Raw genomic sequence first — 14,390 nt, forward strand, 5'->3', positions numbered from 1 at the left:
GGGGAACCAAAACCAGAAGTAGACAGAAAATGGGATACCTTCATAAAGTGTAGAAGAGACGCATCCTATTTGATTAATGAGAAAATTAGAAGAAAGGGTGCCCAATGGATGTCAAAAGTAAATAAAAAGGATAGAAAAGCAGCCCAAAAATTCTGGAAACATCTAAATGCAATGAGTAATAAAACTAGGCTAGAACAAAGGTTTATTGTTACAGATGAGGGTATTCGACTAGAAGGGGATGAAGCAATAAAACACATAAGAACAAGGATGACGGAAAAATTTTCAGCAAAGCACGTGGTACATAATTTATCGAAGGAGGATAGACCGGTTACAGCAATAGCTTCACTTGAGCAAGGAGAGTGGGAAAGGGCAGAGAAGAAGGTTCCTAGTGGCACATCAACAGGACCAGATGGTATCCCGATTATGTTGATAAAGAAGTTAGGACCAAAATCCAAGCAAACATTAATACAGGTAGTGAACAAAATGATAGTGGATGAGAAAGTTCCCGATGAATGGCGATTAAGTAGAATGAACATGATATATAAGGGAAAGGGGGACAAAGCAGACGTAAGTAACTATCGCCCCATAACAGTGACATCTGTGGTTTACAGGGTGGTGATGCAAATTATAAAGGATAGACTGCAGGCTTGGGTGGAGAACGAGGGGGTGTTAGAGGAACTACAGAATGGGTTCCGGAAACAAAGGAGGTTGGAGGACAATCTATTTTCATTGACACAGTGTATAGAAATTGCGGAAAAGGAACATAGGCCCTTATTGCTAGCATTTCTGGATATTAGGGGAGCCTATGACAACGTTACTCAGGAGCATTTGTGGTTCATATTGGGCACATTGGATGTGGAAAATGGAGTAATTAATCTTTTAAAAGATATATATAGAGGTAACAGAGTGCTCATAAAATGGGAAAAAAATGTATCAGGGCCTGTAGAGATACAGCGGGGGCTTAGACAAGGATGTCCTCTGTCCCCTTTGTTGTTCATGTTGTACCTGCAAGGTTTGGAGGCCAAGCTAGAGGGGAGCGGACTAGGTTTCAACCTATCTTTTTTCAAGCAAGGGGAATTGATTAAACAGACATTACCGGGACTAATATATGCGGACGATATAGTGATAATGGCTGACAACAAGGAAGACCTGCAGAAGTTGTTAGACATATGCAGTACAGAGGGAGATAGATTAGGCTTCAAGTATAGTAAGGAAAAATCTGCAGTCATGACATTTAATGAAGAGGGCGGCGAGCATAGAATACAGGAGTTCGTGCTAAAAGTAGTGAATGAGTACAAGTATCTTGGGGTGTGGATAAATAACAGTGTTGAGTATCTGACAGAGCATGAAAAATATGTAATGAATAAAGCTAGTAGGAATGCAGCTGTCATGAAAAATAGGGCACTGTGGAATTACAATAGGTATGAGGTGGTAAGAGGGATCTGGAAAGGGGTGATGGTCCCTAGCCTGACCTTCGGGAATGCGGTCCTGTGTATGAGGCCAGATGTTCAAGCAAGGCTGGAAATTAGGCAACGGGGAGTAGGGAGGTTAGCTTTGGGAGCACATGGCAATACACCAAATCAGGGGGTACAGGGTGATATGGGATGGGCGTCTTTCGAGAGCAGAGAGGCTAGCAGTAAGATAGCATTTGAGGAACGATTGAGAAGGATGGAGGAAAAGCGGTGGGCTAGGAAAGTTTTCAGATACCTGTATATAAAGAATGTTGACACGAAATGGAGAAAGCGAACTAGAAAATTGACAAGCAAATATCTGGACAGCAGTAAGGGGGCAAATCAGCAATTATCGGTTAAGAAAAAGGTTAAAGGAACAGAGAGAGCTTTGTGGAAAACAGGGATGCTGACGAAATCGGCACTAGAAACATACCGGACCTTTAAACAGGAAATTGTCAAAGAAAATATCTATGATAATTGTAGGGGAAGTTCTTTGTTGTTTGAGGCCAGGACTGCAGTTTTGCGGACTAAGACGTATAGAGTCAGGTACCAGGAGATAGACACTTTGTGCATTGCGTGCGGAGAGGAGGAGGAAACAGCTGAACACTTGATACTTTTCTGTAAAGGGCTTCACCCTACAGTGGAAGGCAGCGGGGCTGACTTACCCAAGGCATTGGGGTTTAGGGATAGTGAAGGGAAAGTGGATTTTAAGAGGTTAGAAGTAACCAAGCGAAGGTTATCTGATTGGTGGCTAAAAGCAAGACAGGAGTAAAATTTCACAAGACAGGGCTAGGTGGCTTGAGTCACCGCCCGATGTAAAGGGTTCAGCCGTATCCATCCATCCATCCATCCATCCATCCATCCATCCATCCATCCATCCATCCATCCATCCATCCATCCATCCATCCATCCATCCATCCATCCATCCATCCATCCATCCATCCATCCATCCATCCATCCATCCATCCATCCATCCATCCATCCATCCAATAGTGTTCCTGTATATGCTCATATACAGGAACACTAACCCTTAATAGTGTTCTTGTATGGACCTCCTTCACCCCGCGACGTCACGAAGATGCGGTGGCGCTGATGTTAGCAGCAACTTTCGCATGGTAGGCGAAACAGGTTCTGCTTGCCCGTGCCCACCGCAGCTGCCGCAGCTACCGGCGGCTGCTTCAAGCCTGTGCACTGCAGAAGCAGCATGTATTGACCAGCTGCGTCACTGTTGGATCGGCGTAGTAGCATAAAAAATATTAAATTAGCCTCGATAGGTTTCTCGCGCATAAATGCCGCATTCGGAAACTGGCTAACAGGCATTGGGCCACTGTAGTAAAGCGCGAAGTCTGGGAGTCGATAGGCACTGCCACTCAATGCACTTAATAGCACGCAAGTTACTGCGTTCCTTCACTTGAACTTCAGGATAGTAGGCTGATAATTGCTCAAGGAAAAAAAAGACATATGCAGCTACACACGTACTTATCACCTTGAGCCGGAGTGCACGGGGCGCCGATAGGTTAACTCGCCCCCAAGGAATGCGTTCTTTTGTTAATAGCACACCATGTTTTAATGGCGCGTTTTATGACATTTATTATTTACTTGAAACTGTTTCTTGATATGACGACGTAATTATTTCATTCGAGTAGAAAAAAGTCTGGTAAGTTGTGTCAATCTTGCGCGGTCGCGTTGGTGTGCTTAGAATAGCGTACCTTAAGTGTGCTAAACGCCATATGCTTTTTCACTGCATCATGCATGTGTCATGTTTCATGAGGTAGTACATGATCGCGAAGCTTGTTTGGAAAGAAGCAGCCCCAGGCGTGCTACTAACAGACACGTGGCGAGATTGAGAGGGGACGCGGCAATGAAAAGTGTTTTCGTTATTCATGCATGCGATATGCAAATAAACTTGGTGCAAATATGAAATTCCTACGCTAGTTTCAGTAATTCCTTTTATTTATAGCTATACCTGGTGCAGTTCTGGGTAATTATAATTAACACCGTCGTCAAGTCCCCCCAAGGTCTAAATAATTGAGTAGATAGTGCGCAGTTTTTTTATGCCAGCATGTACATAAAACCCTGTTCTGTACGATGACGCGATTAGTTCTTTTTCTATATGATCAGTATTTATGCATGCATAGTTACATGAAAACGTTTCTTACAAGAAATAACTAACACAGTACTGCACGTGTAGGGAATAAAATCGAGAGATTTATTACGCTCCTCAACGTCTCAGGAATAGTTTGCGACAAATGGAATCATTTTATTTTCATGCGAATTACGAAGGTGAGTGATCCAGTCGCAGAAAATATGAGAGGTCGCAAAACGAACCTTAAAATTTATTCCCTCGTTTATGGCATCTTCGCTTTCGCTTTGGTCAAAGAAATGCGGCACTGAAATCAAAGAAATTACCTCACAATTTTTGACGACCACACTTCTAAAAAGCGTAATTTATACAGTATTGTGCGTTTTTATTGCTGACACTTTCAAAAATTTCCCCGCCTCAACCGCTGGCTCGTTTGCGGTGAAACTGCACACAGAGCTTGCGTATTATGGTAACTTTTGTATCGTAGCAAGTTTGACAATGGTACTTACTTAGTTCAGGCGCACATAATGCGAAAACGTAAGCGTCTACGAGAGATCGGCGAGCCAAAACCCGCAGACGACGCTTTTTCGCTGAGAACCGGCAGTGGCGCCATCTGTTTTCGGCAGCGGAAAGCGTCTCGACTAGGCCGCCGAGGCGAGCATTGCAAACAATATTCTTTAAAAGGTTAGGCCTCGTTAAATCATTTGTTGTGATATTTTTCCGCTTAATTAGTCGAAAATGTTGTAAGCGCTTCAGAAGAAGCAGATTGATTGTAAAACATTTTATTCGCCGGGAAGAGCTTGGCAAGAGGTCGCGTTAAGTGGTCGAGAGTACATAGCCCTCGACGACTTTGTCAGCCCACTCCACCGCCAAAACTTGCGTTCTGGGGTCAGAGCTAGCCAGCACGGTCTCCCACCGCTCGAGAGAAGGAGCTGTAACTAGATCACCCGGAGGTGGCTCTATTTTGCAGTCCCACAGGATGTGATCGTAGGTAGCACGTTGGCCACAGTGTTTGCAGTTTGGGTTGTAAAGATCTGGATAAATGTGCGCGAGGAGTGATGGGGTGCGTATCGATCTCGTCTGTAGACGACGCCACGTAACCTCTTGTTCTTTAGTAAGTGTTTTGTCTGGAGGGGGGAAAATTCTCCTCTCTAGTTTAAAATGATTGGTGAGATCATGATATGTGATCATTGAGTCCTTCGTGAAATTCAGGGAGCCAGACTCATCCACTGCCCGGTCGACGAAACCTCGGGCTTTATTGTGGGCTGCCTCGTTCCCCGGATTCCCCGAATGGGCTGGGACCCATATCAATTCGGAATAATTTGGTGAGAATTTGGTTGCGTTAAGGATTCTAAGGGAGGTGTTTGTAATTCGCCCTTTAGCGAAATTATTGATACCCATTTTGGAATCGCTGAGGATGATGCTCCCTTGGGTATGTGCTAGGGCGAGGGCTATAGCCGCCTCTTCTGCCGTTTCAGAGGATTTCGTTTTGATTGTCGCCGAGACGATGTGGTCACCATTCTCGTTCACAACCACAACTGCAAAGGCATTGGTATTTTTGTATTCTGCCGCATCTACATAAAGTGTTGCAGCGCACTGTCTGTATTTCTTATGTAAGGCTTTGGCTCGTGCTTGTCTTCTACCCTCATGGTGTAAGGGGTGCATGTTTTTGGGGAGTGGTTTGATTAGTAGGGCCGTCCTATAGGCGCGGGGTAAGTCTACTTTAGCATCGTTATTCGTAGGTTGAAAGTTAATTCCGAGCCTGGTAAGAATACTCCTGCCAGTTCTGGAATTGGCTAATCGCGCTGTTTGAGCCATTAAATGGGCTTCTTTCAGTTCATTGTAGGTGTTATGTATTCCTAACCTCATAAGCCTTTCGGTTGAGGCATTTAGTGGGAGTCCTAACGCAGCCTTATAGGCCTGCCGTATCATGCTATCCAATTTGTCCTTTTCTGCTTTCGAAAATTTCAGATAAGGGGTGGCATAGAGTATCCTGCTCAGCGCAAAGGCCTGCACTAGGCGGCATAAATCTCTTTCCCTCACCCCTTGTCTGCGGTTAGCTATGCGGCGGAGTAATCGCGCCGTCGCTTCTACCGTGCTTTTTAGCTTAGTGAGTGTGTCAGTATTTTTACCATTTGTTTGTAAATACAACCCCAGTATTTTCATGGTCTGTACCTCTTTGACAGATCGTCCATTAACATAGACGTTTATTTGCGGGGGGGATGTCGTGGTACGCCTACCTCTTTGTTTACGACGGATCACGAAGAGTTCAGATTTTTGCTCAGAACAAGTGAGGCCGGAATCCCATGCGCATGCCTCGATGATGTCCACTGCTGCTTGGAGTGTGTCTTCTATGTAGCCTTCGCATCCTTTGGTTACCCAAAGTGTGATGTCATCTGCATAGAACGTGTGATGTAGGTCTGGTATTTGTGCCAGTTTGGGGGGAATTTTGATGAGGGAGAGGTTAAAAAGGAAAGGGGACAGGACGGAGCCCTGTGGCGTTCCTTTACTTCCTAGTTTGATTGGGGCAGACTCTATTGTTCCGACCGTTATCACTGCTGTTCTGTTAGTGAGGAAGGATCGGATGTAGTTGTACGTCCTTTCTCCGGGGTTGATTTCTGACAAGTTTGTCAAGATGGCTTTGTGGGTGACGTTGTCGAAAGCTTTAACAAGGTCTAAACCCAATATTGCTTTCGTTCCTGTTCCCTCGTCAGCTTCAATTATGTCCTTGTTAAGCTGCAAGAGAATGTCCTGGGTAGATAGTTGGGCCCTGAACCCTAACATTGTTTCAGGTAGGAGGTTCATGTCCTCCGCATAGTTTTGGAGCCTATTGAGGATGACATGCTCCATGAGTTTGCCTAGGCATGATGTTAATGAAATTGGGCGTAGATTCTCAGTGCTGAGTTTCTTACCCGCTTTAGGAATAAAAGTGATTTTCGCGTGTTTCCACTCTGGTGGTATGTTGCCTGCATGCCAGTATTTGTTCATAAGGTCTGTAACCGCCGCGATCGACGTTGCGTCTAAGTTCCTGAGAGTCTTATTTGTTACTTTGTCTGGTCCTGCCGCAGATGTTGTCCGCAGTTTTCCAATTGCGTACCAGACCTCTGCGTCTGTGATGTCTGCGTCTAAATTTGGATTAGGAGTCCCCCGGTAGTCTGGTTGTGTGGTACTATCATTCGTGTTTAGATAACGTTCTGCTAGCTCTTTGATGAGGTCTTCAGGTGTACCCTCATATTTATGTATGAGTCTGTACAGTTGACTTTGTTGCACGGGACGTGTTTGTTCTGGATCGAGCAGGTGTCTTAGAAGATGCCATGTCTTCTTATTTCCGAGCTGTCCATTGACGCTTTCACATATTTGGTTCCATTGTTGTGTTTGGAGAGTAAGTGTATGTTCCTCGATTCGCCTCTCGATTTCAGCGATCTTTTTGCGGAGTCGCTTGTTGTGTTTTTGCTGCTTCCAGCGTTTTTGGAGGCCTTTTTGTGCCTGCCACAGGTGTAACAGTTTTGAGTCTGCAATCTGCTCCTCCTTCTCAACTGGCACCACAACGCTAGTGGAGCTGACATCCTCATTCAGGGAGATAACCCAGTCGCTAAGGTTAGAGATCTCCTTTGGAGCTGTTTTGTCGCGAAGTTGCCTGAACTTGTCCCAATCCGTGGTTCGTATTTCTTTTGCTTTGTTTTTAAGTTTTGTCGTGGGGAAGGTGATGCTAAGGATGAAGTGATCACTACCAAGGTTTTGCCCGGTGTTGACCCACTTTGCGTCCTTGACGTTTTTAGAGAGGGATAAGTCTGGAGATGTGTCTACACATACACTGTTACCCATGCGTGTGTGGTCGCTCGGGTTGTTTAGCGTTGTGAGCCCTAGTGACTGTATGATTTGCCAGAGCAGGTTTCCTTTCGGAGTTGCTTTGGTATATCCCCATGCTGGGTGTTGAGCGTTGAAGTCTCCCACAATTAATAGTTGAGCCCTAGCAGCCAGCTTTACTGTGTTTATCAACAAGTGTGGGAGTCCATTGCCTTTGTTTCTGGGAGGGTTGTATACATTAAGGATGAAGAGATTTGAGCCTCCTTTTTGCCTTGGTACTATTTCAAGTAGGGTGTAATCTTCTTCCGAATCATTTATAAAATGTTGAATTGCGGTGATATTTCTATGCACCAGAGTGGTTGTGAAGGAGCCGGCTGCGTTACTAGTATCATAATGAGGTGGCAGATATGCTTTATAGCCTGGCAGTGTAGCCCTGCCGCTAGCTTCTTGCAATGCAATCACGTCTGGGGTTGGAACAGACGGTGCTTGTTGGATGTGGAGCTGCAAGTGGGCCCGCTTGCGGCGGAAGCCTCTGCAGTTCCATTGCCAGATTTCAAATTTTTGGCGTGGTGCCATGTTGGGTTATAGATGGTTGTGGCGTCGTGGACAGATCCAAGGTGGGGGGTAGGCGGGCCTCGATAGTTGTAAGCCTATCCATTATTTGCTGCATGCAGGTGGCTATTTGGGATACCTGTCCCTCTAGTGTTGCAAAGCGAATATCTATCTCTGCAAATTTGGTAGTAACGAGGCCTTGGAAGGTTGCTTGTTCTGTTGATATAGCGCTAGTTCTCTCTGACAGAGTATTGATGTCTGCCCTGATTTTGGTAGGCGCTTTCGACGGCTGCGGGGTGTCGGCTTCCGAAGCCGCGGCCTTTCTTTTGGATTCCTCGCCTTCTTTTGTAGGATGCGGTCTTTTAGTTGCTATTCTGGCGTCTGTGTCCGTCGCGTTATGGGCTGAAGACTGGGACGCGTTGGAGGGAGTGTGGCAAATAGCGTCTGTTTCCATCGCATTATTGGTCGAATCCTGGGACGCGGTGGGTGGCATTCTAGCCGCAGTGACATTCTGTACCTGATGCGCTTGTAACAGGCGTTTAATGTCAGCCAACTCTTTTTTAAGGCTGGCAATTTCTCTGTCTCGGGATTGTAGTTGGATCTGAAACTCCTTCTCTCGAGCGTCAATAGATTGGGAGGCCTCTGCTGGCCAGCTCACCTTTTTATTGGAGCGGCTATCGCTGCGTCCGCGGCTTGAGCTTCTCTTGTCGTTCCCTGCAGGGTTCCCCAGGGGCGGGAAGGAGCTGGAGTTGTTCCGGCTGTGGCTTCCTCCTTTTCCGGTAGCACCGTGTTCCTTCTTCCTGGGCCTAGACTGGTGTCCGTGTAGTGATGAGTCGTTGTCCCCTTGCTTGGGTGTCTGGTTGCCATGGGGCGTTCCTTGTTTGTTCTTGTTGATCAGCCGGAATTTGCAGTTCCGGCTGCCTGTGTTGTGGCCCCCGTTGCAGACGATGCATACGGGTTGGCAGGTTGGCTGTTCTCCCTCAGGTGGAGGCGAGTGATTTTCTCCGCAGCGGCGGCAAAGGTTCGTTGTAGGTTTGTAGCAGACATCGGCCCGGTGTCCTACTCTCCTGCAGTTGTAGCATACCTCATGTTGCTCCCTGAAGGGGTGGACCCGAAAGACGCCGCACTGATAGATTACTTGGCTGGGTAGCTTCTTTCCAAAAAAGGTGATTTGTATTGTTCTGGATTTCCCGATCCTTCGGGCATCCACAACTTCTATTCCTTCGTTTCGGTTTCCGAAGCCTTGGCGAACCGCTTCGGGCGAGTCTCCCGCGTAGACGTTGTAAATGACCCCTTTTACCGAGTCTTCGGGCGCCGCCACGTACGACGTTACGTTGTAGGTTTGATCTTGGAGGTTCAGTTTTTCAATATTGGCGTATGCAGTCGCCCGTTGACGATCGGGCGTGCATAGCGTAAAGGTGTTGTTGGCCGTATTGACTCTGATAATGTCTTCATTCTTCACCGTATCATACGGCAGCCTGGCCACCTCGCAGGCGCAGAAGAGTAGTAGTCCGGGCGCAAAGTCCCTCAGATTCCAACCTTGTGGTCGGCAGACGATTTTGTAGTCGTCGGTCGGTAAGCGCGGGAGGAGGGCTTTCTTGCTGAGTGCAAGTAGCTTCTTCCCGTTCTTTCGCGATGGAAAATTGGAATTAGACTTGCCTTGACCGTGCCCCTGCGCAGGCTCGTCGTCGGTTGATGCGGGCCCTTTATTCTTCAGGCCTCGTTGTCGGTCGCGGTAACGAAGAATGGTTTCCCATTTTCCGGCCTCGAGCTCCGACGGTGATATTTTCTCGCCTTCCACGGCGTACTCCATCTGTGCGGGTCCCTGGGCGCTCAGTTCCCGGCGGAGAGGTGACGAGCTAGGTCGAGCTCGATGGCTAGGCCGGCAGTCAGCCGGCAATATGCCTAGGTGTCCGTAGATTGGCAAAATCCGGCTGCAGCAGGCACTGGACAATGGCCCGGATGTCGTCCAAAATATTCGAGCCCGAAGGCTGACTCTTTCTGCCGAAAAGTGGCTTCGAGGCGGGAGCCCATGCGAGACACGTCAGCACAGCTCCGTGGATTGGATTGGATTCAAGAAGCAGACGAAACGACAGGAACGGCATATTCAAACGACCCGCGCTCCTTGCAACGCTCTCCTCGACGGCCTTGTCGTGACGCTTTGCGCTACCGCAAACAGATGACGCCACTGCCGCCCTTCAGCGAAAAAGCGTCGTCTGCGGGTTTTGGTTGCCGATCTCTACGTAGACGATTATGTTTTCGCATCATGCACGGCTCAACTAAGTAAGTACCGTTGTCAAACATCCTACGATACAAAAGTTACCATAATACGCAAGCTCTGTGTGCAGTTTCACCGCAAATGAGCCAGCGGTTGAGGCGGGGAAATTTTTGAATGTGTCAGCGATAAAAACGCACAATACTGTATATTTGTACTCAATATTTTGCTATAATTTTTCGTCACGAAACAATACTTCAGGGATATGGGAAAGAAAATAATTCTAGAAATCAACAATTTTAACCAAATCGACCAGCTTAACAAGAGGACAAGTTGGCCTGGCTGGTGCGTGGTCATGCGGCTAAAAACAGCGCTAACCGAGACAGGAGATCAGGGACACGACGCTGTCTCCACTTTTCGCACAGCGCGACACGTACGTATGTCAGCAGACGATGAGCGCATGTCTGCTCCGACGAAACAAGGCCAGCACTTCCCCTCACTATTGTCCCGAAGTAAAATCATTCCGGCTAGTGCAGAGTGTCAAAACTTGTTTTATTCAATGCCTAGCGCATAAATAAACGGCAGTAATGCTTTCTACATGTTTACTACTAACCATATATGCAATACAGAGCAAACTATTTCTCTTTATAGGCAGCACGTGGCCAACGCGAGCTCGTGTACTTCAACAAATTACTGAGTTGGAAGCATCGACCATTGCTATGATTCGCAGAAACTGGAAACGCGCCTACAAGCCTTGAAAACCCGCGCTCAACACCTATCCGCGACGCCACTCCCCGACCTTTTGCCTACTACGAGCTCGCTAGCGACTGCAGCGCCACCTCGTTTGTTTACAAACATGCAGGAGGTCTATATGCTCCCGCAGGGAGAAGAGTTGCGCGAAGGTCCGCCATTTTGTTCCAAGCTGTGCGGGAAAGCAGCTCCTCGAGCGCACAGACGCTGGGTTTATGACAGAAGCGTTTCGGTGCAGGTGGGCTGGAAACGCTGATTGGTCGATGGGATGCGCTTCTCCGTGACGTTTTTCTGCTTCTCCCTCGTTCTCAACCGGACGTGGGTTCGCCGCGCCTCTCTCGGCCTGTCCCTAGAGTGCCTAGGGAATCGCTAGGGCCGGCTGGCCGGCCGCCGGGCGTGCGTGGTCTGCGGGCATTCTCTTCGTGAGCGTAGGCGGCGGCGCGCGCGTTTCGGAAGCTGTCCAGGTATGGCTTTTTTTTTTTTGCGTGGTGCGCTCGTCGGCGCAGCCAGCTGAAATTTCTGTACAGTTCTTGCTTCCACGACATTGCGACGACCCCCAAAAGGCGCTGACCCGCGAGAAATCGCCAGCGACATAAAGGTACGCATTTTATCTCAAATTTCGCTTCATGAAGTGCTGTACCGCTTACCTACATGCCTTGCGCATTCCAGGACCTCGTTTTCCTGCTGCAGGAGCACGTCGTGCTGGTGTTCAAAATTTTGCAACTCCATTACGACGACCCACATAAGGTGCGGTTTGAGGACCGCCGGCGTCGCCATCTGAACCGCCGTCTGACAGCCACGATGAAGCGCTTGTCTGGCGTGCACGTTCTCAATCACGAGGTAAGGGTTGAACAACGTTTTCGCAAGTTTTCTCGTGCAGAACTCGCCAAATTGCGGCGCTTGTAACGTAACTTTTTTTGCAGCATCGTTTTTCGCAAGTTTTCTCGTGCAGAACTCGCCAAATTGCGGCGCTTGTAACGTAACTTTTTTTGCAGCATCGTTTCCTGGATGCTTCTGGCGAGCCGATGCTGTCCTTGTTTGCCGCAGACCGGGGCATCGACCAGATGTCAAAGATTATCGTCGCGGCCCTCGTCAAGATCTACGGACCAGGGATAGCGTCGGCTTCAAGGGCAAGACCAGGAGAGGTGTACGTCGTGCACCGGTGTCGTCGGTGCGGAGCCAAAGGGCACAAGACGGACCACTGTGGGCCTACTGCTCACCGCGCCGCCACGCCGCTGCAGGTCGCGGTTGAAGTGCTCCTGCAAACGGCCCTCTTTAGGGCCACCTCATTGTTTCCTGGCAGATCGCGAGCGTCCCGTTTCGTGCCCGTATTCCCTCTCTGTCGAAATCGACGCCAGACATCAAAATCGCGCGGTGTGAGCTAGTAAATCGCTGATAGAGACAAAAACTCGTGCTTGTATACAGACTTACCCATCTCCAGTGCGCCTTTGTTTATTTCCGTGGGCACTACTCGCGCTTTGTAGAAATCGACGCCAGCCGCGAAATTTTACATGTTAGACCTCGCTACAGCATTAGCGCAGCGTGCCTTCGTCTCTTTACGTTCTAACTTTTATGCAGCGCGCCTTTGTTTGCTCGTTACTTTTGTTCTTTTCAGTCGTTTCCTGAATCCGTCCAAAGAGCCGGGCTAAATGGATGATTATGGAACCACATGGCGATTGCACTGCATACAGCACGACTTTGGTCCCTGTGTTTTTAAATAAAAACATCAGATGTCGAAGGTCATGGTCGTGTCCGAGGATGGCTTCCACAGCTGGGGCCTAACCATAGGGACCGCACACGCTTTGTCGTCGTTGCCAAGTGGAGAGGCCCAAGATGGCTGGCATCCTTAATAAAGATCCCTTCTCGGGGCCGCTTTAGTGTTTCCTGGCAGATCACGCGCTTTCCACCCTGTGCACATGCTCTCATTTCCAATTAAAAAGGTCCTTTAATAACAAGATGTTGCATGGTACTTGAACAATAGCGGCTACAATGACAAAGGTGAAGAAGTGCTGGAGTTACACGGAAATAAAAAAGGTTGGGGGTGCCCACATAACAACCTGAAATGGATTTGGACAGGACTCCTAGTTAATTGCATTTGGAAGAGAAAGACAAGGTTTAATTTTGCAGTGTAAGCTTGCTTCTCTAGAATGAACAGAGAACGTTGCCTCACACTGCTTGGGCCACCTTCCTTGACCCCATGAAAAAAAAAAAAACAGGATGCCTCTGGGAAACTATTTGCGGAATCTCCGCCCCCCCCCCATTCAGGAGGGAAGGGTGGGCGGGGGGGGGGGTGACGGCCTCCTCTTTGTCGGGCTCGGCGCGACGCACGATGGACAAGACGGCGAAAGGAAGGGGGCTGTCAGTGACGCATGTTCCGCGCTCTTCGCTTAGCCAGCGTACAAGTCCCTTCGACAGCCTGAAATGCCTTCGGTGGGCATCGTCACGCATGTCGAAAGGATTGTCATGCACGTGCGACCGCCGATAACATTCCTTGCAAGCTTATTCATTGCCGTGAAAATCACGTCCTCCCCGTATCTCGCCCCAATTTTTTTGAGCCGGTGTGAAATTCAATGGATGTATGGAATGCCCACACCACTTGTCTACGTCCACCGTCCTCTTTTTTACTAGCATGGGCCTCCCTCCTTTGAACAGGATCCTTTCGGAGATCTGAGCCAACTCAGATCAGGATACCCGGCTTCTTTCAGCCTCTCTACCTGCCCCAGGAAGCTAGCCTCCGCTCTGTGTGTACAGGATTTCCCAAGAGCTCTTTTAAGCATGAAGTCGCTATACCCGCCTTGACGAGTGTGGAATGCCCCTAACTGACGTTCAAGAGAGGTTTTTTTTTTGTCCTATGGTGATATTCCCAACAGACCCTGCTCTCTAGATAATGGATCCGGAGGTATAAAAACTTTTTTTATGGCGCAAGGGCATCTATGGCCAAATACGCCTTGACACAAGGTATTTTCTTTTTCTCAAGGTGGGGTCAAAGACTCATTTCCCAAGCATTTCACCCTAAATAAGCCGAGCACCAGACCAGGGAAAAGCTTGTACCCATTGTATCCCCGGTGGGTACCCGGCGGCACTGGGGATCGAACCCCGCACCTCCCGCATGCGAGGCGGATGCTCAACCACTTGGCCACCGCTGCGGTCGGTCTAAAAACTGTAGAGTAGCTGAGCTGGGTAGTTCGAAGGTGAATCGCAGGCCACTACCTGTATCTTTGAAGATTTTGACGACGTCCGGAACTGCCCTGGGAGAGTTCGACTTAAGAATGATTAAAAAATCATCGACGTAACGGAACACTTTTAGCGCGAGGTCAGCAAGATTTTGTGCCAGTTCTTGATCCATCCTGCTCAAGTAAATATCGCTCAAAAGGGGTGCCACACGGAAGCCGATGCACACACCCGATTTTTGGACGTACACCTTTTCGCCCCGCCCAACAACGGTTGACTCTAGGTAAAATGATAGCAGCTCCAGGAAACTTTCTATGGAAACCCCCGCACCCCGCCACGAACACCAACTCGTCATTGTCGT

The 14,390-nt window shown here is 48.4% G+C and overlaps 1 protein-coding gene and 1 long non-coding RNA gene across 3 annotated transcripts in view; one reads left to right on the top strand and one right to left on the bottom strand.

The window, feature by feature from the left end:
- The window catches only part of LOC144131161 (uncharacterized), a 279,476-nt gene that overhangs the window by 145,256 nt on the left and 119,830 nt on the right, over positions 1 to 14,390 (bottom strand). The window lies entirely within an intron of this gene.
- Positions 11,085 to 13,079, top strand: LOC144131129 (uncharacterized). 2 transcript variants are annotated; one of them, XR_013314561.1, is made up of 3 exons: positions 11,085 to 11,456; positions 11,528 to 11,698; positions 11,854 to 13,079. XR_013314561.1 is itself a non-coding variant. In XM_077664440.1 (2 exons), the coding sequence occupies exons 1-2, from the start codon at positions 11,510 to 11,512 to the stop codon at positions 12,241 to 12,243; spliced, it is 579 nt and encodes a 192-aa protein (XP_077520566.1). In that variant the 5' UTR covers positions 11,085 to 11,509; the 3' UTR covers positions 12,244 to 13,079. The 2 variants fall into 2 exon arrangements, 1 of the variants encoding a protein (XP_077520566.1); XM_077664440.1 differs by having other exon boundaries at positions 11,085 to 11,698.

This window comes from Amblyomma americanum, chromosome 1 (assembly GCF_052857255.1).
Source record: "Amblyomma americanum isolate KBUSLIRL-KWMA chromosome 1, ASM5285725v1, whole genome shotgun sequence".
Classification (NCBI taxonomy): Eukaryota; Metazoa; Arthropoda; class Arachnida; order Ixodida; family Ixodidae; genus Amblyomma; species Amblyomma americanum.

Bases quoted from the DNA above. Each gene is read 5' to 3' on its own strand.
- LOC144131129 (XM_077664440.1), top strand. From the start codon at position 11,510: ATGCCTTGCGCATTCCAGGACCTCGTTTTCCTGCTGCAGGAGCACGTC. The intron at 11,699-11,853 runs GTAAGGGTTGAA...CTTTTTTTGCAG, and splicing joins TGCACGTTCTCAATCACGAG to CATCGTTTCCTGGATGCTTC.